Source organism: Meleagris gallopavo, chromosome 2, assembly GCF_905368555.1.
Source record: "Meleagris gallopavo chromosome 2, MGAL_WU_HG_1.1, whole genome shotgun sequence".
Taxonomy (NCBI): domain Eukaryota; kingdom Metazoa; phylum Chordata; class Aves; order Galliformes; family Phasianidae; genus Meleagris; species Meleagris gallopavo.
In genome coordinates this window covers 109766716-109790725 of record NC_139405.1, presented here as the reverse complement: position 1 = coordinate 109790725, position 24010 = coordinate 109766716, and the positions used below count along the sequence as shown (strand labels likewise).

The window sequence follows — 24010 nt, the reverse complement described above, 5'->3', positions numbered from 1 at the left end:
AAATGTACTTGTTTAAAAAAAAATTGAGGTTTAATACTCTCATAATTTTAAAACATCTATAGAGATTATCCTCAAAATTTCCACTGGGATTAGGAAATCTCGTCCCCAAAGGAAGAGATCTCTCAAGTAATAACTCTACAAATTAGAGGATTTATATTAAAAAAACACTTCTGCCACTTTGCTCACAGATCTTTGGATTTTGAGTTTGTTTGTGTAGCCTGGCTTCTCTTATAAGCCAAGTCTGTACAACAGAAGCTGCATCAAGCATAGCGTCTTAAACTAGATTGCATTGTGGTTCAGTAAATATTAATTTGCATGCATCTGTATATAACTGAAGGGCATTTAGCACTGTAGACAGCTTATATCATTTATTTCACTTTTAATTCTTATTCCTGTTCTCTTGATAAGCTTTCCTTCTGCAAGGTTTCCAGGTTGGGCATCTTGTGAGATCCTGGGAATTGCCACATGTGACAAATTAACCTCCTTTATTGGCAGAGGATACCAGCTACTCTCTGGACATTTCTCAGTCTTGTTAGCAAGGCATCATTATCTTTTCATAAAAATCTAGCCCCTTGTCTCCTTCCCTGCTGCTTGATTGCTGGCAGGAAAAGCTGATGAACTCATAAAGGACTAAGCATGTATTGCCAGATAAGTAGCACTTAGATAAATAGAAAATAGACTTGTTTTAGAGGGCGTAGCCTGACTGAATCACAGAATCACAGAACGGCCTGGGTTGGAAGGGACCTCAAGGATGACGAAGCTCCAACCCCCCTGTGCCATGCAGGGCCACCAACCTCCACATCTCACAGCAGCCCAGGCTGCCCAGGGCCCCATCCAACCTGGCCTTGAACACCTCCAGGGATGGACGGGGATCCACAGCCTCTCTGGGCAGCTGTTCCAGCACCTCACCACTCTCACAGCAAACAACTTCCCCCTGACAGCCAACTGACATCTGCCCTCCCTCAGCTTCAAACCATTTCCTCTTGTCCTATTACTATCTACCGTTGTAAAAAGTTGATTCCGCTCCTGTTTGTAACCCCCTTTTAAATATTTACTGCTATAGTTACAACATTTTTAATTAGATGAGAGCAAATGGGAAACATCTCCTGCCTGTGCCTGCTATCGTACTTAGACAAACTAAGTGGGAGTGTCTGGAGAAATGTTGTTGATTGTTCTTTTGTTTTGTTTTGTTTGTTTTTATGCCTAATTAGTTGTTTTCTAGATCACTTCTCTGATGCCTTACAGATCACCAGTGGTCTGTGGACTTCAGTATGGGTGATACTGCTTCAGAGATAGTCAAAGGATATCCCACAAATGTCCATCTTGCTCAGTAATCTCAGAGGAAGAATTATATTCCTACCTATTGGAATTTAATGGCTTGAGTTGTACCAGGCAAGCAGTTGGATCAGATGCTGAAGCATGAGGCTTCTTACCCCCTATTCAAGTATTTGTAGCTATGGATGTCTTTACTTCCTCTCCTTCAGGACATCCTCATTCCCTGCCATCCCTTGTGGAGGCTGAGATGGATTCTGTGAAGCTCTGGTCCTTCGCTCCATCACATTCTCCTTACTTCATCCTGGATATCCTTGTATCTTTCTGCCTGGTAACTTGCAGCCACACTGCGTATATGTTGGCTTCCAGAGCACAAAGACTCTCCTCCATCACTGGCAAACAGTTCTTCACACGAACAGAGCCTTGGTTCTGATTCAGCTACACTTGAATACACAATGCTTACTGTTCTGTCAGCATTCTCCTGGGAGCCACATCTTGTGCCATGTATTTTCCTGAAAAATAGATAAGCTGCGCAGACTTTCTGCCAAGGTCCATGGCCTAAATAAGTCAAAGACAAAAGTAATTTACAATAGCAAAGCCTTTTGTGCAGTGCGAAATTGTTGATTAAAATTAAAGTGATAACTAGTCACTAGTGGGGTTCCACAGGGCTCCATTTTGGGGCCTGTTCAGAAATTGAGTGAATATACTTACAGCATTGCCCAAGACTTCAGTCCATAATAAAATTCTCCTCGAAGAGACCAACAGTTCTCTGTAGCACCGAAGAGATCCATATGTGAGGGGCTGGTTTGCAAAGCGTCAATGAAAGTGTGTGAAAGATGCAGTCCAAACAGGGAAGAGAGAAGGCCAGAAGAATGCTGCCATTTGTGGGATTGAGGCTACATAACTGAATGGCCGGATTCTGACCGTACTCAGGATTTCAGTAGAGGGAAGGTTGCTTTATTTGTCACAGTTGCCTCCGTATGTGAGTTCTGAGTCTGGCTTTGTTCCTGCAGTGCTGATTGTAGCTACCCACGCTTCGAACAGTAGCTGCTGAAGGTGAAGGGTTTGATCCTTACCCACCTCAATTCCTTAAAATGTACTGCAGCTGCTCAGGCACATAAAGCTGCTGTCGGTCTCCTGTGGGACTGGTGGAGATTGGATACAGCCAGGCTATCAGAGAGGCCCTCCACTGACAGAATATCCCATGAGGAGTGGAGCCAAGGTTCGGCGTGAGTCTCGTCCTCCTGAAGATGTGTTACCTGGTGAAAATGCAGAACTGTACTGACTTCAGCACCAAGCAGAGAACTACCAGATGAACATAACTCTGCATATCTGCAGATATCTTTTACAAGGCTTTCTTCCTTTTGATCCATTTTTCTCTCCAAATAGAGCTTGTAGGGAGCAGACTGGTGCATGTGATGCTTTCCACTGTGCCCTTTGGAGACAAAAAGCCACATCAAGCAGGAGATTTGTGAGTTGCTTTAGATTCTGTTATTACACTTAGGATGATGAAAGAACAACAACTAACTTTCATGACTATGAAAGCAGAGGGAAAACTGCCTGTGGATAGATCAAGCACATGCATCGTTGGCTAGAAATTAAGGTGTTTGTAGCTTCAAATCCTGATTTGAAAAGTTCAGGATAGAAGAAAATATCTAAGCAAAAGATGTGAAGCAGTTTGTAAGATTTTAACTCAGATATACACAGGAGAATAAATCCACAGGTAACATTATGATTCATTAACTATACCTAATTAGGCTCCTAAATTTAAGTAGACAGAATCTCCCCTGGGGGATTTCAAGGCACCCACCTTTTACAGTTGTGGCTGTGCAGGGAGCTTAGGAATTTAGTTTGTTTAAGGATGACTTCTTCAGGGCACACGTGTTGAGTGCCCAAGTGAGGAGAACTAGCTCTTTTAATAAGGTTATTACATTCCTGGAGTTAGGAGAAAGCTGTCCCGAAGTCCAGCGCTAGAAGGGAAAGGAGAGGCTGGGAGGGAGCAGAGACTGTTTGCCTTATGGAGAGTCTCAGTCAGAGGTGTCCCAAGTATACCTTCCTCTCCTAAGACCTTGTATGTCACAGGCTCCAGGAGCCCACTGGGAGAAACGATGAGACTGAGTGAAATTTTGTTGTGTGGTCTTTGTTTCTGGACCAGAAATGTTTGACTTCTAAAGTTACTTCTGATTACAGCTGTGTGAGATAAGGATAAGCATCTCTTCTGTGGAAAGAAAACAAGATATTTGTTTCTATTTATGCACTTATTGCACAACCTTTCTGTAGTTAGCTGCTTCAATAGATGCAGCAAAGGGAGAAGTGTCTGGTCTGCCTCAGTGGTCTTGGCAGAGCACTCTGAAAGTCGGTCTGATTCATGCCAGGTGTCCCAGCTTGCACCATTTCCAGCCCAAAAATCACCAGCAAAACAGCTGAATTTCTGCTCTGGGCAGTGTCTGCAGGGAGGGGAAGGGGAGGAGGGCCCTGCTTCAGGCTTTGGCGTAGGTAGCTTTGCTTACGGCAGGGCTGTTTTCCCAGAGAATCTCACTTGATTTCCACATGGTGCCTGGAAGTGGACTTACTGTAATTGGCGTGAGTCACTTCCTCTTACCAGTGGTTTGGAGCCACCACGCTCACAGAACATGCCTGCAGTAGGCTGAGTAACTCCTTCTTTCTCTTGGATGTTACTTTTAGTTTCAGGATTACAGACCATACCAGCACTCTCTGGAAGAAGAAGCTCCCCTTTTAAAATGAATGAAGGAGAAGGAAAGGGCTTGTTAAGTCTCTGCTCCTTTTTATTTGCTTGGGAGTGAGGATTTTGAAGGGCAGCGTGTTGGTCAAATTCCAGCTTTCAGGCTTAGGTCAGTTGCACAAGATTCCTTCTCCTGCTGTCTCCTGGGACCCTTTACACTGATGTGTAAACTATACCGTACTTAAAATACGATACAGATTGGTACAGTACCTCTGGATTGGTACGATCCAGAGGTACAGTATGGCTTTTCGCTAAGGCGCGGAGCTGATGACCTCAGGCTTTTATATGGGAGTGTCCAGCCCAGTGTGGTCACTCATGGCGACACATAAGAACTGTAGGATCTGATGGTCTCTTTCCAAATGATTACAGCCATACTTGACCAAAGAGCAGCAGCTCCCCTGTCAGATACGTGGGGAATGGTTGACCATGGGGCAGGATTTGAAGGCAGGCTTAGGATATCTGGTGTGACAGAGGTGACCGTGAAAAGAGGAAAACTCTTGACTTCTCCCTGCTGGCCACCCCTATTTAATGGGCTGCATGAAAAAAGGGTTGGCCAGCAGGGAGAGGGAGGTGATCGTCCCCCTCTGCTCGGCTCTTTGAGGCCCCATCTGCAGCACTGCGTCCAGGGCTGGGGCCCCAGCACAGGAAGGATGTGGAGCTCTGGGAGCGGGTCCAGAGGAGGCACTGAGATGGTCAGAGGGCTGGAGCAGCTCTCATTGCTGTGGTCCTTTTCAACCCAGCCAATTCTGTGATTCTGTGGTTCTGTGACCATGCCTAAGACATTTAGTCAGGAACCAGAGGGGTAGGTTGTGCCTCTGTTTACCTCTGGTGTTCAAATTAGTTTCTTCACTCCTGTATTTCTAACTACGTAATGGTATTGCTGTTGTCACCAGATTCGGAGTGTTCTTACATACGTGATTTTTCCTTTTTGTTCTATTTGGTGATCTGATGCAGTCACAATCCAGCATTTTAACTTACGCTTTACAGCACTTAAAACTCATCCAGTTCTGCAGTCTTAGGGAGCTGTGTACCTTACAGATGTGCTAAGAAACTGCTTTCTTTTAGTAGTTCACAAACATGAGTGATTCCATGTCTGCATGCCATACATTTTCAAGTCTCAAACAGCAGTGCTTCAGAGCTGCCACCTTTAAAAAAAAATGCAGTAGTTTATATTGGGTGCTTACTCACAGTAGGGTGTTTTTATTATTTTTAATTAAAAACACATTGAGCATTCACAGTTCCTGGCCCCAACCTGCCGAGATAAAAGGCTTGGTTGTAATTTTCATCAGTGAAGGAATCATGCTTTATTCAAACTGCATACTGCTTCTGTTGTTCGTGGCAGGATTTGCTGATCTGCTTTAGTTGTACTGAGCTTATGGGCTGCAAATGCACAAGTGAATACATAGCAGAGGACTGGAGATTGACAAAACCCATCTGTGTGTTTTTAAGAAAGAGCTTTCGGGGATCTCTCCTCAAATTGACTGATATGTGGGTACAGTGATGATGGAAGTTAGACAGTAATCGAGTCCTGGGAGTGGAAGTCTTTAAACGTGTTTAGGACTGCGGAAGCATCAGGAAATACCAAATGATGGAATTTGCAGAGAGGGGGTGGTTTGTGAGGCCGAACTACAGGGAGACCAAATTCTCCTTTCTTTGGCAGAGATTCCCTCTGTGAAATTGGGTAAATTACTTTGATATTTAAACAGTTACTTTCAAAACTCGGTCCCTGAGCCAGGTTCCCGTCTGTAAAATTTGGGGGTTATAGCAGTCAAACGTTTTGTTTAGTGGAATAATATACGCACTTAAATTGAAACACTCGTCAGCATTTTGGGATAGAGATCCCGAGAAAGAGCCATAATCCTCTGCAAAACAATCTCACGTGGCAAGTAGCTGAACCCGCAGAACTGGAGTATTTAAAAGCAGGCAGATCAGCACTGCAGACAAGATGCAGCAAATGATCTTAACAAAGAGGCGAGGTGTTGGCTGGCCTTTTCCATCTCTTAGCATAGTCATTGGGAATTCTGCTGCTTTAGGTGCAGTAACTTCTAGTCACCTGTCTGTCTTCTGGCCACGCAAGGGAGTGCTTGCATGGAAAATCCCAGCAGAAGGAGTCTCTACCACCTACAAATAAGGATGCTGTTAGCAGCATGTGTCTCTTCGCACTGTCCTGCCAGGTGCTCATACTCAAGGCTGATAGGCCTGCTCTGCACAGAGCACACTGTGGCTTTGATTTTCATTTGCCCCGTTTTTTGCAAGGGGAAGGTGGCATGCAGTGATGGTGTGGATGCGTTGTGGGGTTGTACCATTAATTCACTGCACACGAATAACAAAGGTCTTGATTGGGAAATGTAATAAATTATTGGTAGCACGGTGCTGATTCAGGGAGATGAGCAGTCTTCCAGTGAGAGAAGTGCGAGCAAGGAGCTGGCTCTGCTTTTAGAGCAGAGAGATTACATAAAGATTTGAAACCCTTATCAGCTGCTTGGCCCACATTACTTGAGAATTTAATCATTTGATTGAATGTCCACATCTCAGTGCTGACTGCTACCCTCTGAGAGACCAAAGGTCCTCCGAGTACTGCCTCTCTTTCAACTCATCCCAACTCAGTTCCCATCTACTTCTTAAGGTGCAGGGCTCCTGACTATCAGACCTGTTAGCATTTTGATTGATGACCCTATTTCTTTCCCTCGTCTACATACATCGCTGGTTCTGCTGACCAAACTGTGCTAAGTTCTCTGCTGGGTTGCACGCAGCAGGCCAAGTGCCAGTCCTTCCCTGCAGGATTCCTGTGCTTAACGCTGAGAGGAGACTAAAATCCTAGGTATTTTTTTTCTGGTGGGTTTAATCATGAATAACATTTTTTGACACCTTGCTGCAGTTCACGCCGTGCTTTGTGTCTGATGTTTTGCTCTCTGGAGGATTTAAGGAAGGCGTTTCGAAGGAACCAGATGTTTAATCTTTCTTGTGGAGTTGGCTGCTGCACAGAAGCTAGCTGGAAATTGAGATGTTTCACACTTTCTAAATCAATCTATCTGGGCTATATATGGGTGTAGTGTTGTATAAATGTTCTAGAATAAGAAAAGACTTGCTATGTGCCATCACACTATTTACTCCTTGCAAAGCTAGGTCTGTCCTGGTGAAATGTCCTCAAGATGTTTATGGAGTCCACAAAGAAAAGTGGTCATTACAAACGAAAAAATTGTAGGTTCTTCCTTCTTTTCACTAAACTGCGTACAGAATTTAGTTGCTGAAATGAAAACAGAAACTGGTTAGGATTTTTATAAGTACCAAAGCTAATCACGAATGTTAAATACCTGCCTGCTTTTGGAAGTCTCTTTACACAGCCACTTCTGTCTTTAGGCACCAAAAGCCTTTTTGGCATCAGCGTTTCTATGCCTGACCTTCTTAGCCACCCCAGAGGAGTAACAGCACCCTAAGGTGCCTTAATGATAAACAATCTTTCTGAATACTTTCCTGTAATTATTTCTCCTTCTCCATTCTTCCCTGGGATGCTGTTGGCCAGCTGCTGTGATTTAGCCATGCTTTGTCTTACCACAACTCCTCTCCTGTACCACAGATAGTATTCTCAGTGGCATTAGCACAGGTGCCAAGGTGGGAGGGAAAGCTCAATTCCCTAGATGTGCTTAGGAAAAGACCTTTTTTGTCCATTTCTTCGAACGCTGAAGGGTGGCATCACCTGTTCAAAGAAAGATATAGCTCCACCCAGCCTATGATCTGCCCCAGAGTTGACCATGAAGGCTGGGAGGTGAAAGGAGATCTTTGTGAAGAAGAGCCAATCTGGAATATGGCAGAGTAGCCCAAACCTACTGAAACTGTGTTTCTGTGTTCCTTTTGCTTCATGTTCTTCATCAGACACATATCAGCAGATTTTATGGGATGCAGTTTGGACGAAAGGTGTTTAAGGCCATACTGATTTGTTCTCCAGATGCCTTTTAGGCCCTCAGCCTGAGATGCAGCAGTATCTGAAGGATACTAAGCCTTGTGCAGTTGACACACCGGAGGGATAGGATGCCATCCAGAGGGACCTACATGGGTTGAGCAGTGGGCCCAGGTGAAGCTCATGAGGTTCAGCAAATCCACATGCAAGGTCTGCACCTGAGTCAAGGCAGCATCCACTACCAATACAAGCTGGGGTATGAAAGGATTGAGTGCAGCCCTGCTGAAAAAACATCTGAGGGTGCTGGTGGATGATATGAGCCAGCGACGTGCCCTTGCAGCCCAGAAAGCCAACCGTACCCTGGGCTGCACCCAAAGCAGTGTGGTCAGCAGGGCGAGGGAGGAGATCCTTCCTCACTGCTCTGTGCTGGTGAGGCCTCACCTGGAGCACCGCATCCAGATGTGGAGTCTTCAGTGCAGGAGAGACACGGAGCTGTTGGAGTGTGTCCAGAGGAGGGCCACGGAAATGATCCAAGGGATGGAACACCTCTCCTACAGCACAGGCTGAGAGCTGGGGCTGTGCAGAGGAGAAGAGAAGGCTGCAAGGTGAGCTGAGAGCGGCCTGTCAGCATCTAAAGGGGAGCGACAGGACAGAAGGGGACAGACTTTAGCAGGGTCTGTGGTGACAGGACAAGGGGAAATGGCTTCAAGGTCAAAGAGGGGAGATTTAGGTTAGATATAGGGAAAAAGTAAGTATGGTGAGACACTGGAACAGTTTGTTTAGCTCCTAACAGAGGATGTGCATCTTTTGCTGCCCTCCCATCAGAGGACAGTTGCTAATTCAGATTTCATTACAGACTGCTGTGCCAGGTTTTTGCTGTTCAGAAGCTGTAGGTTTTCATGTCTGTCTCCTGACTTATCATGACTCTTCTAATAATATGGGAACTTCAGCACTGATATCTTGGCAGCCTGATACAGGAGGTCAGTCTGCAAATATAGAAACAATTCTCTTTGCCTCAGCAAAGACAGCAAGTAAAACACAATGTAAACAAGGCAGTTGGATTGCTTCCCCCACCAGGAATATTTGTACTTATGCAGGCAGATTTACTGGGTGTGATTAAATCTCACGCTCCAGCTTGGCACTGATTAGCTGCAAGGGGCAGTCAGGAATTTCCTTTCTCTTCCAGGGCTGCATGCTTTCAAAATCTTCCTTCAAGCTTGTGCCAAGGATCTCAAAGTGCTTTGGTTTTTTAATTACTCTTCATCACGCCTCTGCAAAGAGCAAAGATGAGAGATAGCAATGGAGCAGTGGGGAAACTGAGGCATGGGAGGTGGCAGCCAACTTGGGGCAGTAGAAGCTGTGACCATCAGACTTGAAGGAGGGAGGGCCGAACATTGCAGCAGTTCTTCCCTGGGATTTCTGTGGGTCTAATGATCTTGTGTCAGTTCTCAGTAGTCTGGTTCTTTAACTTAGTGAAGTGCTGGCTGTCTGCAGAAACAAAGCAGTGCTTTGATGTATGTATTAGGGTACAGTCACCAGAGGGGAAAACATATTTCTCCCCTGTAAATTTCAGTTTATTTACTTGGTCCTTCAGCACACTGTTCCTCTAATTTCTGAGCTGAACAGCATAAATAAGGTTGGTTGGTTGGTTTGTTTCTTCTCTCTTTGTATAGAAAGGCACTTTGCTCTGAAATAGCCTCAGGTGTTGGCCATGGCTGAGGCACAGAACTGGTTCAGCTCCATAAATGATATGCTGCTATGTCCCTACAGGGCAAATCAGTGAATTTACTGTGTGGATTCACCTTTTGTGGGTGTACACTAAGGAGCTTTGATTGCTTTGCTTAGAGGTACAGCCAAAGAGAGCTGGCCTTGCAACATCCAGGAGGGGAAGGTAGTTTTGTTACTACGGCACGCATTGGTCCAGAGGGACCAGTGATACACAGACGCAGCTCTGGCAGGCATGTTAACCTTTCTCACCTGTCTGTTACTTACAGTGAAGATGAAACAAGGCGCTAGCCAAGCCCTCATCCTCTTTCTCAGGATGGTAGGAACAGAGAAGAGGTCTTTCTCAGCATGGCTGAAGCTTGAAGTCCAAAGAGGGGAGTATTTTAGACCTCATAGGGTGGAGAGGGTTTCTTTCAGGTAGGATTTCTTATTTTGTGGTGGATAATTTAAGCTTTTTTTTTTTTTTTTTTGTGGACAGCATCCTCCAGAGGTGGGTTTTGGATATCCAGAAATGGATATGCAGTCTCAAGTCAGCAACATAACGCTTGAAGGGAGACAGGGATTCAAGCATAACTGACAGTGCCCTTTGCTAGGGGCTTCCTGTTGTGCCTGCCACCATGATAGGACCAGCTGCAGATCTCTGAAGCTCAGGGCTGGAACCAAAGACCAACTTATCAGTCATTTCATTGCCTTAGATGGGTGTCTAAATAAGCTGTCCAAACATGACCCTCAGTCTAGTCTAAAAGCTTAATTATAAGTATCACAGAACCACAGAATTGTAGGGGTTGGAAGGGACCTCCAGAGACCATCGAGTCCAGGCTCCTGCCAAAGCAGGTTCCCTACAGGTCACACAAGTAGGTGACCAGGTGGGTCTTGAACATCTCCAGAGAAGGAGACTCCACCACCTCCCTGGCAGCCTGTTCCAGTGAAGTAAACCGTATCTTGAGCGCTTTGTAGTTCCTAGCCTTTTCTCCTTGCGTATCTCCGTGCTGGCATTTGAAGTGCGTTCATCGCAGTGGTAAATGAGTGCCTGTTTGTTCTGCACATGATTAATTAGGTATCAGCTGAACCCACAGCACAACGCGATAATTCTCATTCTGATCAGCTGAACTAACTCTAACAGTTGTGCTCCTCTTACTCTTCTCTTTCAGTTCCCAGGAAGCTCCTGCATGAAACCCAGCCAAGGCCAATCAATTACCAAGGATTTCAGAAGCCACATTTTCCACTGCGACCAAAGCTGTTTGATGCCAGTGTTATAGGAGACGGTGTGTTCCTTTCCGATGTCTCTCCTCCCAGTGTAGGACGTGCCCTCCCAGGTAACTGTGACTATTGTAATACTGGCTCAGGCCTTACTGTGGTCTGGTAACTCTTCCCTTCCCCTTATGGAAACTTATACTTTATCCAGGTTTCTATTTTGTACCCATCCACGTCACGGTCAGAATGAGAGGTTCTGGGGCATTAACAGTGTCTGACTAAAGTGAACTGTTAAACTCGCGCTGAATTTCTTGACATTGCAGTCATGGCCATGCATGTCAAAACTCGCCACAGAAGTACTTTGAAGACCCACCTAATGCAGTCCCAAATCCAAAGCAGGGCAAACACAGCAGGAGATTGCTTCACTGGGGACAGAGAGGTTTTCAGCGGAGCTTTGAAATCTGATGCCATTTTCATAAAAAAGCAAAGTGGAGAGAGAGGAATGAAGTCAGATCTTTGCTGTCGAGGGGTAGGTGAGTAGAAGGAAGGGATTGATTATGAATAAAGGAAAATGGCAGGTGAGCACTTACTGGGTTAGGCAATGTTTTTGCTTTGTGTTTCACCACACTGGGGGTGGTGATGACACGACTGAAGGAATTTCCCACTCTCCACTCCCTGAAATGCAGTGAGGGGGTTGCTGTGCACAGAGCTGCCTTGTCTGCTATAGGCGAAGTTAACTCACAGCCTGAGTAACCAATCTGCAGGCAGTTACGTGTCAGCAATGGCACACTGGTCAGCGGAGACCTTACTGAAAAAAAAATTGCCAAGAAAATGAACTTTGGATTAGCCTGAAATAAAATCTGTCATCTTGGTGGTTTTTTTAAACGAGAAGAAAAACACAGAGCTTATTCTCATTCCTGTAAACATTTCACTTCTACAAATGACACCTTTTTATTTAGTTTTCATATCGTTTATTCATTCATTTAAAAAAAAAAAAAAATGCAGTGCTTTTCAAACAAGGATGTCAGTTTAAAATTAACAGCTGAAATATTGTTTCAGAAATCACAAAAGGAAATATTTGGACATTTCTGTAATCTCCCTTCCTGTTTTATTTCTTTTATTAAAACTATTTGCAAAAGTCAGCCCAGTATCTTGAATAGTTTCTCCTATGTTACTGGGCAAACTTTCTCCTAGCTGAAATACTTTAGCTCTAATTTGGCGTAAAGTCGCAAGGAAAACAGCCTGAGTGAGTCAGAACAAGTAAGAAAAGGTGGACGTGGTGAAGGGGTAACCAGCAGCAGGTGGGCTGCTAGGGCAAATGAGGTCTTCAGAGCTAGCAAGAAGAAAGGGGTTGTATTGAAATGTGATCCTGGAATAAAAGGCGGACAAGGGAACTGCATAGCAAACCAACACGTGACCCTTGTGATGTTTGGTTGTTCTTCCCTCCTGCATAACCCCAGCATCTTCTGTCTTTCCTGTCTGTTCTTGTACAGTCCTGTACAGTTCTATGAAACTGTTGTGTAGTTCTGTGATGCTCTTTGCTGGAGTACAGCATATGCAGATGAATGTTCACTGAAAAACTTGTTTGATTGCATCAGTTCTTCAGACAAGTCAGAAGAAAAAAAAATGAGACTCTTCTTACATCTCGCATAAGAGGAGTTGTGCCTTACTCTCTCCTAAAAGACACCATTTTGCACAGCTTGTTTTCCAAGGGATGTCCAAATCCCCACACAAGTGTTTTCATCTGAGCCTTTCCTGACTGGTGTAGCACATGCAAACAGGGAAGCCCCCACGGCAAGTATAGTTTAAATCTCATTCCTAGTGAGATGCTGTGAGTGCATTGGCAGTGAGGGGCAGTAGGTATACTGTCACTCATTCAGAGCTGGGCAAGTGAGAGAGTGTGATACAGAGGTGCCAGGTTCGTATCACAGAAACCTCTTACAGGCCTATCAGGAACCTGCAGCACATAACTCAGTGGTCCTCTTTAGGATGAGAAATATGTTTATGAGATTATATGCTGGCGGTGCTCTTCCTTTTTGTTATTGTAAAGAGATTTTAGATTAATTATTTTAGAACCAGACCTCTGTGTGCATACATACAGGGGCAGGATTCTATTGCTTTTACACAAATGTGTCATTTGTAGTTGCAGGAGTTATTCTAAAAGAGTGGGAATTTTCCCCACATCCCTTCTCATATCTGCCATCTGTGTGGATGTCCTGCTGACCCTGAGATGGCTTAGATGTCCATGTGAACAAATACACTGAGCTTTTAAGTTCCTGCTACGTGGGGAGAGCTGAGTCACTCCATTAAGATCTGTCAGCTAACAGCAGGATTTGCTTGCCGTGGCTTAGATACCTAGTGCTGGATACTTTGAAGTACCCAGGGCATCTTCAGGAGGGCAGGGGTTCAGTTTGAAGGAATGAAAAATGTACTCTGCTTCCTGTGGATTTCTTGGTGGGAATGGTGGTGTGGTAAAGAAAACCTCAACCGTTTGTACAGACATGGATTTATCAGGCAAGGAGGATAAAAAGAAAGATTAGAGGGCACGTTAGCATTTCTGGTGCCTACGTTTGAATTAAAACATTTTCCAAAGATTTACTGTTAATTTCCTGCTGGCTGTGCCTTTGCCTCTCTGTACACCTAGTTGCAGCAATCTCTGTTCTCCCAAAGGAAGGGCTTGTGGAGATGTTTTTCTCTTTTGCATCTGCCACCCAGAAACCCATGTTTGAAAACCTTTCTCTGGGGCAGTCATTTACACCTTGGTAGCTTGGTAGATGTGGTTTTCTCAAGGCCATGCAGTCTTCCAGTGGCAGATACAACTGCACCCACGTTCCTCGGGGCTGAGCTCTCGCAGCAACACCCGGACATCCATCTCTGCTGCTTCTCCTCCGAGGCACATTAGGGCTTGGCATTGCTGCACACACGTTCGTGCACTCAGTCCCTCTCCATCCAGTATTACCTGTTCTCTTTGACAGCCCTCATTCCGTTGCTGCTCCTCTGGGCTGTGCCACTTCCCAGCACACACAGCGGGAGGTTGAATGTCTTGTCTTGATTTGCTGGTCATTAGGGAATGGACACGGACTGGGTGAGCACAGATGATCTCTGGTTGTGCCCTTTGTTTGCATGGCACTGGTGGTATTGTAGGAGGTGGACCCGCCAGTTTCCTGAGTTTAATACTTGCAGATAAGCGAAAGCCAGGTGCAAGTCTGTGATTCCACAGCGCGCTGCTTGGAGCTGGTCACCCAGGAAAAGGAGCCTGAGAAGCTGTAACAACTACCCTTAACAATCACATGGATGATGGAGCTGGATCCTGTGCACTGGTTTTCATATGTTTAAAACAATTAGTGTTTTGTGACCAGTGAGAGTGTCTGCCAGCAGATCAAGGTGCAAGAAGTACTCGGCAGCGAGCTGATAAGGTCTGAAAGGGTCTCTTTGAGCCACCTGGAATTATGTGCCTCCTCAGCTCTGGTCTTCTACAAATAAAATCAAATCATTAACTCATGCTTGCTCACTTCTCCAGAGGGAAATGATGTCTGGGTGAAACACAATGCAAGTGAACTTCTGAAGGCAGTCAGATAAATTCAGATTCGCCCTTCTCTGCAAAGGCTGGGGAGAAAGTGTTGTCTGTTTGCCAGGTGCGAATGATCACTGCAGCGCGACTCCAGCACAGGGTTGCCAGCTCTAGTGTGTTTTCCGTGCCCATGTGCAGGCTTATAACAAGTTAGCTGATAAAGGCTCCGTTGATTTACATAAGATAAAAGAAACCTGATTCTATGTTTGCTGTAACCTGGTGGGTGTGTCTAGGCGGTGACATGAAAGAGCAGGAGACAGTGGAGAGAAGATGCTGTTTGGATGCAGACAGGGCATGGGCTCGGCTGAAGTTAACTGCAAAGGTTTTGTTGCCCCAAAAAGGGGAGCGAATGTGGGTGGTTGGTGCTGAGCAGCTCCAGATCTCTGAACGCAGATGAGGATAGGTAGGGCAGGACAGGGCTGGTGCACGCGCCTGGTTCCTCACTCCCTTTCTGTTTCGAAGCAGAGAAGAAGAAAGGGAGGTCGGCCACCTTCTACCCTCTAGACAACACCCCCTTCCTGCTTCCTGTGGATGAGACACAGCCACCAGCGTTCACCAGCAGCATGGAGCCCGTGGGTGCCAGCACAGAGATGGCATTGCTCAGCAACATCCTAGCAGCGTACGCCTTCGTCACAGGTAGGTCTGGTGGCTGCCACCTCTCTGCGCTCCCACGGGCTCCTTGTAGGCTCTGCACAGAGCCCTACATCCCAGTCATTTACGGCTAAATCCCTTTCTTTGAGCTGTTGGTATTTTTCATTCATCTCTCAGAAAATTCTGCCTTGAAAGGCCTGACCAGGGCAGCTCTGGCAGACAACACGCAACAGGCTTTATGGTGCCCTGTTTTCCCCTGGATTTGCTCTCATCTGAAGTTAAATATGGTGTGAACTTAAATGTGGTCTTATTTCTAATGCTGTGTTTTTCCTGAAGATCAAAGCCTGGCACATAAGGAAGGCAAGCTTGTTGTCCCGTAATTTGGAAAATAAGAGATCATTACCCTGCTTAAGAGAATTTGGCTTATCTTCAGTAGGAACGTGAAGATGAAGTAGCTTGAGAGTCTGCTTAATTATATATTTAAATGTAGTTTAGACCAAAACTTCCTTGGATCTCAGTTTATCCTTCACCCACATGTATCTTTCAAGTAGCAGAGGAATAGTCTTCCTTTTAAGATTTGCATTAAGAAGTTACTCTTGAAATAGAGACTGTGTGCTGTTTTCAGTGCTTGGACTCAGTATCATTGAGAGTAAAAAGTCCAGTAGAGGCAGACAACATAGTGCAAATATTTTCCATCTTGTGAGGTGCCTTGTCAAAAGTAGGAACTGACTGCAGAGCTGAGGATCCACCCCCAAGAAGGTAGCACTGGCTCTACGTATTTTAGGATGATCTCTGCTGCTTTCTGCAGAATGAGGGTCCTGTTTTTTTACTAGCCTTCTGTGACATGCCATTTACAGTCAGTTTTTCTTATGAGACTGCAGAATGTTCTCCATTTTAATGAGATGTTCATGTGCACCTTGTTGGTAATACTGATGTACTGCTCTTTTAGTACACGCTGTGAACAATTCTGTGTTCTATAGCCAATCTGCTCACAGCACCCTAATGCAGTTAAGCTGGGATCTGTGTAACTAAAACTGCATTCATGAGCAAGAGTTATTTCACGTCTTTGTGACGTTCAGCCTTACTGATTCAATAAATAGTAATGCATTCTTGGTGCCCTGCTCTTGCGGAGATGCCACCGTGCTGCTACAGGCAAGTGTTTGGATTGGAAGTAACTAACTAGGGCTTTTCATTTTGGAATCACTAGGTAGCTTAATAAGAGTTTTTGTGCATATTAGTGAAGGATCCTTCGAAGAGGACATGAATATTGAATGCAAAGTTCTGCTTTTCTACACTTTGAACAGTGTCATTGAAATTGGCTGTTGGTGACACTTTAAAGAAGCCTAAATGCAAGTAGTGATGTTCTTCGCAAAAGGTGACTGAGTGGGATATGTTTTTATTGCTTGGACTTTCTAAGGAAAGATTAAGGAAAGGAAACATTAAATGTATCTTCTGTCTATCGTAATTCTTCCCTCTATTACCTACATCTGTTTTTGCTGTGAAAAAAAATGCCTGTATTCTCAATACTAATAGAAAATAAAATGCTGTTAACATTATTTTCTCCATCTGCAAAGTAATAGGTAGCAGAAAGTTTTAGGATTTATGGTAGGGGCAGTAGTACTAGGATTTAGGACTGCTGACTTTGCTTCCATTTGCTTCCACAGCACAACTCTTTGACCTTGCAGTCATTTTATGGGGTACAAGGCCTCGATTCATCCCCTTGCCAAGGTGTCAGTCTTGGCAGGAGCCTTTTACTCCAGAACAAATAGTAAACCACAGGATCAGAGAATTGCAGGGATAGGAAGAGAACTCAAGGGATCATCGAGTCCAACCAACCTGCTAAAGCAGGTTCCCTACAGTAGGTCACACAGGCAGTTGACCAGGCGTTTTGAGTGTCTCCATAGAAGGAAACTCCATAGAAGGAAACTCCACAGCCTCTCTGAACAACCTGTCCCAGTGCTCCCTCACCCTTACTGTAAAGAAGTTCTGCATGTTTGTATGGATCTTTCTATATTCCCTGTCCTATTGCTGTGCACCACTGAGAAGAGCCTGGCCTCATCCATTTGTCTCCCACCTCCCTTTAGATATTTATAAACATTGATCAGATCTCCTCTCAGTCTTCTTTTCCCCAGGCTGAACAGCCCCATGTTACTCAGCCTTTCCTCATACAGGAGATGCTCCAAGCCCTTCATTATCTTTGTGGCCCTCCACTGGACTCCTAGAAGATCCCTGCCTTTTCTCAGCTGAGTAGCCCAGAACTGGACGTAGTATTCTAAATGTGGCCTCACCAGGGCAGAGGAGAGGGGGAGGATCACCTCCCTCGACCTGCTGGCCACGCTCCTTTTAATGTACCCTGGAATCCCATTGGCCTTCTTGGCCACCAGGGCACACTGCTGGCTCATGGCCAACCTGTTGGCAACCAGAACACCCAGGTCCTTCTCTGCAGAGAGACTTCCCTCCTGTCAGCCTCACCTCCGTCCCTGGAAAGGTGATGGAACAGCTTGTGCTGGATACCATCTCCAGACAACTGGGAGAAAAGGAGGTTATCAGGAGTAGTCAGCATGGGTTCACCAAGGGGAGGTCGTGCTCGACCAACCTGGTGGCCTTCTATGATGCTGTCACATGCTGGGTGGATGGGGGAAGAGCGGTAGATGTAATCTACCTTGATTTTAGAAAGGCGTTTGATACTGTCTCCCACAACATCCTTATAACAAAGCTGAGGAAGTGTGGGATAGACGAGTGGACAGTGAGGTGGGTTGAGAACTGGCTGACTGGCAGAGCGCAGAGGGTCGTCGTTGGTGGTGCAGAGTCTGGCTGGAGACCTGTAACCAGTGGTGTCCCCCAGGGGTCTGTGCTGGGTCCGGTCTTGTTCAACATCTTCATCAATGACCTTGATGAGGGGATAGTGGCCACCCTCAGCAAGTTTGCTGATGGAGCTGCTGGAGAGGAGCTCTGTAGAGAGGGACCTGGGCGTCCTGGTGGACGACAGGTTGGCCATGAGCCAGCAGTGTGCCCTCGTGGCCAAAAAGGCCAATGGCATTCTGGGGTGCATTAAGAAGAGCGTGTCCAGCAGGTCGAGGGAGGTGATCCTCCCCCTCTACTCTGCCCTGGTAAGGCCTCATCTGGAGTACTGTGTCCAGTTCTGGGCTCCCCAGTACAAGCGACCTGGTGTAGGGAACCTGCTTTGGCAGGGGGGTTGGTCTCGATGATCTCTAGAGGTCCCTTCCACCCCCTACAATTCTGTGATTCTGTGATTCTGTGATCTACTCTGCTGGTAATGACATCATAGAAGGCTACCAGGTTGGTCGAGCACAATTTCCCCTTGGTGAATCCATGCTGACTACTCCTGATAACCTTCTTCTCTTCTAGTTGATCGGAGAGGGTAGCCAGAACAAGCTGTTCCATCACCTTTCTAGGGATGGAGGTGAGACTGACTGACTTGTAGTTTCCTGCATACTCCTTTTTGCCCTTTTTGAAGACTGAAATGACATTGGCTATCCTCCAATCTTCAGGCACCTCTCTTTTTTGCTAGGACCTTTCAAAGATGATAGAGAGCAGTTCAGCAGTCACCTCTGCCAGCTCTCCTAGCACACATGGGCGCATTCCATCGGGGCCCATGGCTTTGTGTGCACTGATTTTGACTAGACATTCTCTGAGCAGATCCTCCTCAAGTGATGGGAAGTCTTCCTTCCCCCGGATTCTCTGTCATCTCCAGGGTCAGGGATTCTTGAGGACCAGTCTTAGCACTAAAGACTGAAGCAAAGAAGACATTCAGAATCTCCACCTTCTCGGTGTCCTCTGCTACCAACATACCCACTTTATTTAGTAGGGGACCCACATTTTCTCTGGTCTTCCTTTTACTGTTGGCATGCTTAAAAAAAGCCTTTCTTGTTGTCCTTTACCTTCTTTGTAAGGTATAATTCCAAGAGGGCCTTAGCCTTCCTCATTGAATCCCTAAATTGACAGCCTTAACTGTCGTGTTGATGTGGGACTTGCTTACCCTCTTATAAAGTGGTCTCCTTGTGATATGTTCAGATTCACTAGATGTCGGATAAATGGTATAACTCAGACCTCCCCACTTTGGCTTCCAGTGATGAGTTCCTGAGCTTCTTGCTCGTGTTCTGCAGTGCACTGAACCATGAATGTTGGATGAATTTTAATCTCAATGATATGTAGGTTCAGGTTGGTATTAGAAAAATAATTGATGACTGTCCTATGGATTATTGAAACAGCAGATGCTGTAAACTCTTTTTATTTGCTACGTGTAATGTTGTCATTTGCTCTTAGCAAGGAGGATGGATTTGGCATGGTTTATTTTACTATATGTTAGTATGGGGAGGAGGCTTTATGTTATGAGTTCAAAGACATGATGTGTGACAGGGCACAAATATAACTGGAATAAAACTAAGGCACTGCAAAGCAACCTCTCTTCTTGTTGCGGACTTTGAACAGCAGATCACTTGGAAATTTTCATGTTTGCCTGGGTTTGCAGCCTTGAAGAGGGCTTACATCACAGCAGCTGTTGATGCCTTGATGCCCATAGAGAAGTCACTACAGTGGCTTAAGAGAGACAGGGTGGCCAGGGAGGTTTCGGTTCACACATCTTCCATTACCCCTGGCCTCAGCCTCTGTGCCAAAGGGAAACATAACGCAAGAAGTGCTCTGCTCCATGACACCAAAATGTCCCCCAGGTACACTCTGCAAACTGAAACTGACACTGTGCCATTCTGTGATTCTATGAAACTGCTGATCAGGACTTGCCTGTGCTGGTGAGTTGGCTAAAACAATACTTTGTAAAAGCAAGTTGTAAATATACAGGGAAGAGACACACATTTTTTTTTTTTTTGGTTGGGACAGAGGATGGTGTACACCCTCAGACCTCCTCCAGAAAAAGGACCTTAGGGCACTTGGTGTTGCATGGATCAAGTACGCGCTTGAAAAGATCTTCCACTCTGCTACTTTTCCTGCCTCCTGGCAGTGGAATGTTTCTTAGCCTGAGGAAAGCACTAAAATCCATGTCCATGCTGGTGTTTGCTTCTGCACAAAATGACAGGATTGGTTGGGAAGCTGCAGATGAAGAGCTGCAGGCTCTGTTATTTGCACAGTTGGCACGTGCAGAGTCTTACTGCACACGGAGTGGATGAGCACCGATATTAGCAAAAGCCTCTGGGCTCATTTCTACAATCTTTTTGGTTGCAGTTGCCATGTAAATGTTGGAAATGTTCCTGTTGACAACCAAGGGGTGAAAAATCACAGCACAGCAGGAAGCAAAGCCTCTCTGCAGGAGAGTTGATTTTCACTGTCAAATCTGTTTGCAGCTATCACCATGTTTAGGAGCATCACAGCCTGTTAAGCATTACCCAGCTTCCAGAGCTTCGAAAACATTTCTTCAGAAACAGAGGGAAAGAGTCAGCAGTGCCTGTGATAAGTGGATTTATCAGCTGATCAGACAAATGAGTTTTATGCAGAGTGTGGTCCTGCAAAAGGCCGAGGAATGCCCTTAATTTAAAAGCCAATTTTTGTGACAGAGTTAGGATTAGAATTAGATGCAATCCCTGTGTGTAAATCTCAGTCCTGTTATTTGTCATGGACCTGATCCAAAACCTGTCTGAGTATCTGGGAAGACTTCACTCCTCTCAGTGACAGCTGGACCTGTCTCTGCAGTCACAATCTTCCAGCAAGACCAGAACTATCCCTTCTGTTTATATAAATATTACATTCTAAATTGTACCAGAGCACTTCCAGTGCCTTCCTTTGGATAGAGGACTTACTTTAGTTTTGTATTCAGGGTAAAGTAGTTAGAGGGAAACCTCCACAAATCCCCGTTTTATTCTTCCATAAGCCCTAAACCATTGCTGCCAAGTTATTAACAAGGAGCTTCCAAAAAACAACCCGGGGGGGATCGTTCCAACTTTTAGACTGCTTGGCCTGAGCCTTCTTAATAAGGGGCTCCTGGAGAGCTTCCTCTGTCCGCCCAGGGGATTTCGGCAGCCTGTGGGGCTGACTGTAAATTCCCAGAAGGTATTATTCCTACCGTTTGTGTGACTGTGCTCAATGCTGAGCCTTTCACTGGGAGCTCTGAAATATCCCTCCCCACTGAGGTTTCTGAATGTATGAAGCCATCACAGGAAGCCAGCAGCGTTAATGCCTAGATTGCTTTGTATTTATTGAAACGATTTATTATAATACCAGTAACAACCTTGGCCTGTGGCATTTCCTGGAGAATTAATGGCAGTCTGGGCTGATGCTCCCAGCAGATTGTTAGCCCTCAGGAAACAGCCTCCATAATTGCTGCTGGTTTGGTTGGAAAAACAAAATAAAATGTGTTTCTAATTTCTGGGCAGTTTGACTGGATAGAAAGTGGTGGGCTTTGTGTAGAGGGTTTACAAAGAGCGTATATCTTTTGTCTGCAGTGATTAAATTCAGGCTTGAATCAGTGACATTTTTATCAATGCATTTAGTCCAGAAAGAGAAATACCACAGAGAGGGAAGGAACCCCATCTAAAGAGATTGGCAGCAGCTGGGTCCTTCCAGAAGTGTAGGAGAAAAACACAGCCTTGAGCTGTCATCCACAGCAGTGGAAGAGCGAGCTCCACTGGTCAAAATCCACTGGTCAAAAAAAGGGGTAGTGGGGCACACATACACACGAATTCATATCAAACTATTGTTAACTCCTGTTACTGATATCCATATGCTTTTAAAGAGTTTTTGAAATACTTTGAGACGTGTTACCGTGGGCATGATGAATGTGAGCCTCCCTCGAGTTTTGGAAGGTTCTGAGCATCCATTTCTGAAGAGGATGCTGCTTTTTGTTCTTTGCAAGGAGGACGTGCAAAGGAGGAGGCTAACTGATCAACCCCCCAAATCCGGGGGGTTGCTGATTTGGCTGCTTCAACTGAGAAAAAAACAGAGCCCCTGGTTTTTAGCTTAAGTTGCTCTTTCTGCTGTGGAAAGAGAGATGTTGCTGTGCAGGTGGATTGTATGCATGATAAATGCCAAGGCTGCAGTTGAACGGAGGGTTACAGCTCATGAGGAAGTCCAGACAGCGTCTCAGATGTTGACAGAGTAGCCGGAGGAACTCATAAATGCCAGTGAAGCCCAAAGATTCGATTACAGCCCTTGCACTGCATGGAGAGCTATACACAAAAGGACGACAGGGGATGAAAAATGGTTGCTTAAGTAGCAATGGAGGTGCTGCTTGCACATGAGCAGGATACGGTAGCATGGAAAAAGGAGTAGGGAGGAGAAATGAAAAGCAGGACATGGACAAAAATGGGAGAAGAGAAACCACGTGTGTCCTTCTCAGACTCAAACCCATGTTTTTTTATGAGTTGCTTTAAAAAGAGTGAACAGTGGAACTAATGCAACCAAATGAAGCCCATGTGTGTGCAGGAATGTGGTGCTCAGGAAAGTGCTGGGCATCGTGTCAGCCAAAGCCAGAGCAGGGACAGACTGCACTTACTGGCTTGCAGGACAAGCGGATCAGCGCTGCTCATTTGTGCTTCCCGCTATGCGTGTCTTTGCAGTCCTCCTTGTGCCTACTTGCAAGGAAGCTTGCTGTCCTGCGTTGTCCAGAGGGAGGTAAAAGGGGATGATGACACTTTTCCTGGGGTTGTTGTGTCTCTGGAATTAAGACTGCTTTACTGTTCACGTGTAGCAGATGGACAATGGCTTTGCTATTGCATAAGCTGGGCTGCAGTTTTTATTCAAGTTCAGGGTTCCATTAACTTCATTGGGGCCAGGATTTCAGTCAGTCAGATTGCTGCAGAGCTATCAGCACATTCTCCATGATTGTTCTCATACCTTTTTTCTCTTTTACCTTCTGCTTTTTTGTTGACTCACTCTTGTCAAAATACCTTAGCTTAAAGTCTCTAGCTTTGGCCTTCCTTCTTTCTCCAACTACTGCTGCATTTTTTTCCCTCTTCTGCATTGCTAAATGCATCTTTTGCAGTTCTTTCCTCCTTCTTTTGCAGTCTGTCTTCAGCCTCTTTTTTTCCTCATGTCTTCCCCATTATCCACTCCAGCAAATCTAGTGTTTTATTAGCCATATTTCAGACTGTCATGACATCTTCCTCTTCCGTGGCTTGTCATTTACTTTTGAAATCCGTTTGGTAGGAGAGAAGCACAGAACACAAGTGCTTCTTGTTCATGTAACTGTTCCAAGAGCATCTTGGGGCATTGAACCATGCACACGTCGGTGTCTGGGTTCTGGACACAGAATCAGAATAATTTAGGTTGTGTGGGGCCTCTAGATGTCATCTGGTCCAACTCCTCTGCTCCTTCTGTTTTCCTTTTCTTCTGTAAAAGTTGATTTGAAGGAAATCACTTGGAGAGTGATCTAAAAGCATAGTGTGGGGGGTGAAGGTAGAGCTGAGTCTTGTAGTTTTTCCAGGGACCAAATAATAGTCTTTCAGCTGGGGGGATCTAGGACAGCTTCATCTCTGAGTTCAGGGGATTAGGCTCATCTGAGGAGTTGACTCCATCCTTGAACTTAGGACTTCCAACAGACACAGCAGAGCAGAGCTGGCTGTGACACTTCTGCTTGGTTCATCTTCACCCACTCAGGATGTCTATAAACATGAAATATGCTGAGGTGATGTAGCCCAGGGCAAGTGCCATAACAACATTTATCACAATTACACTTCTTAGCAGTCTCATGAACCAAAAAGCACCACCCTGTAGTAAATAAACCTAGTTGAAAAGGCATTGTGGATCTTCTGGAGTCTTGTTGTATCACCCCGAAATGCAGCTCTGCAGGACTCATTGTGTCAGGGCACACAGCCCAGCAGTGCCTCTGTAGCACAGGTATTCTTTTTGGTGGTCTGGGCAGATAGCAAGCACACTCGCCTCGGATAAGCAGAAGAAACTTACAAATAAATATTATGCATTTTTCCATGCTGCAAGGCTTGCCATTTCAGCTGAGCTGCAGTACAGACAGAATGTAAAGCTTTGTAATAAACTCTGTTCTTTGCACAGTGATAACAGCTATGACAGAAAGATGCGTTCAGTTGCTTCT

The 24010-nt window shown here is 45.4% G+C and overlaps 2 protein-coding genes across 8 annotated transcripts in view; one reads left to right on the top strand and one right to left on the bottom strand.

Annotated features, from left to right (window-relative positions):
• EVA1A (eva-1 homolog A, regulator of programmed cell death) overlaps positions 1-24010 on the top strand; it is a 183695-nt gene that overhangs the window by 157900 nt on the left and 1785 nt on the right. For 5 of the 7 annotated variants that reach the window (XM_085218415.1, XM_085218419.1, XM_085218421.1 and 2 more), the window contains 2 exons: positions 10790-10954; positions 14866-15039. In XM_085218415.1, coding sequence (XP_085074541.1) covers positions 10790-10954; positions 14866-15039 — 339 coding nt within the window. The remainder of the gene's footprint in view (positions 1-10789; positions 10955-14865; positions 15040-24010) is intronic. The other 2 variants (XM_085218416.1, XM_085218417.1) reach the window with 2 other exon arrangements.
• Positions 16207-23613, bottom strand: LOC146545142 (uncharacterized). The gene is given in 4 exon segments (XM_085218535.1): positions 16207-16337; positions 16852-16993; positions 16995-17434; positions 23556-23613. Coding segments are annotated over 4 exon segments (771 nt in total).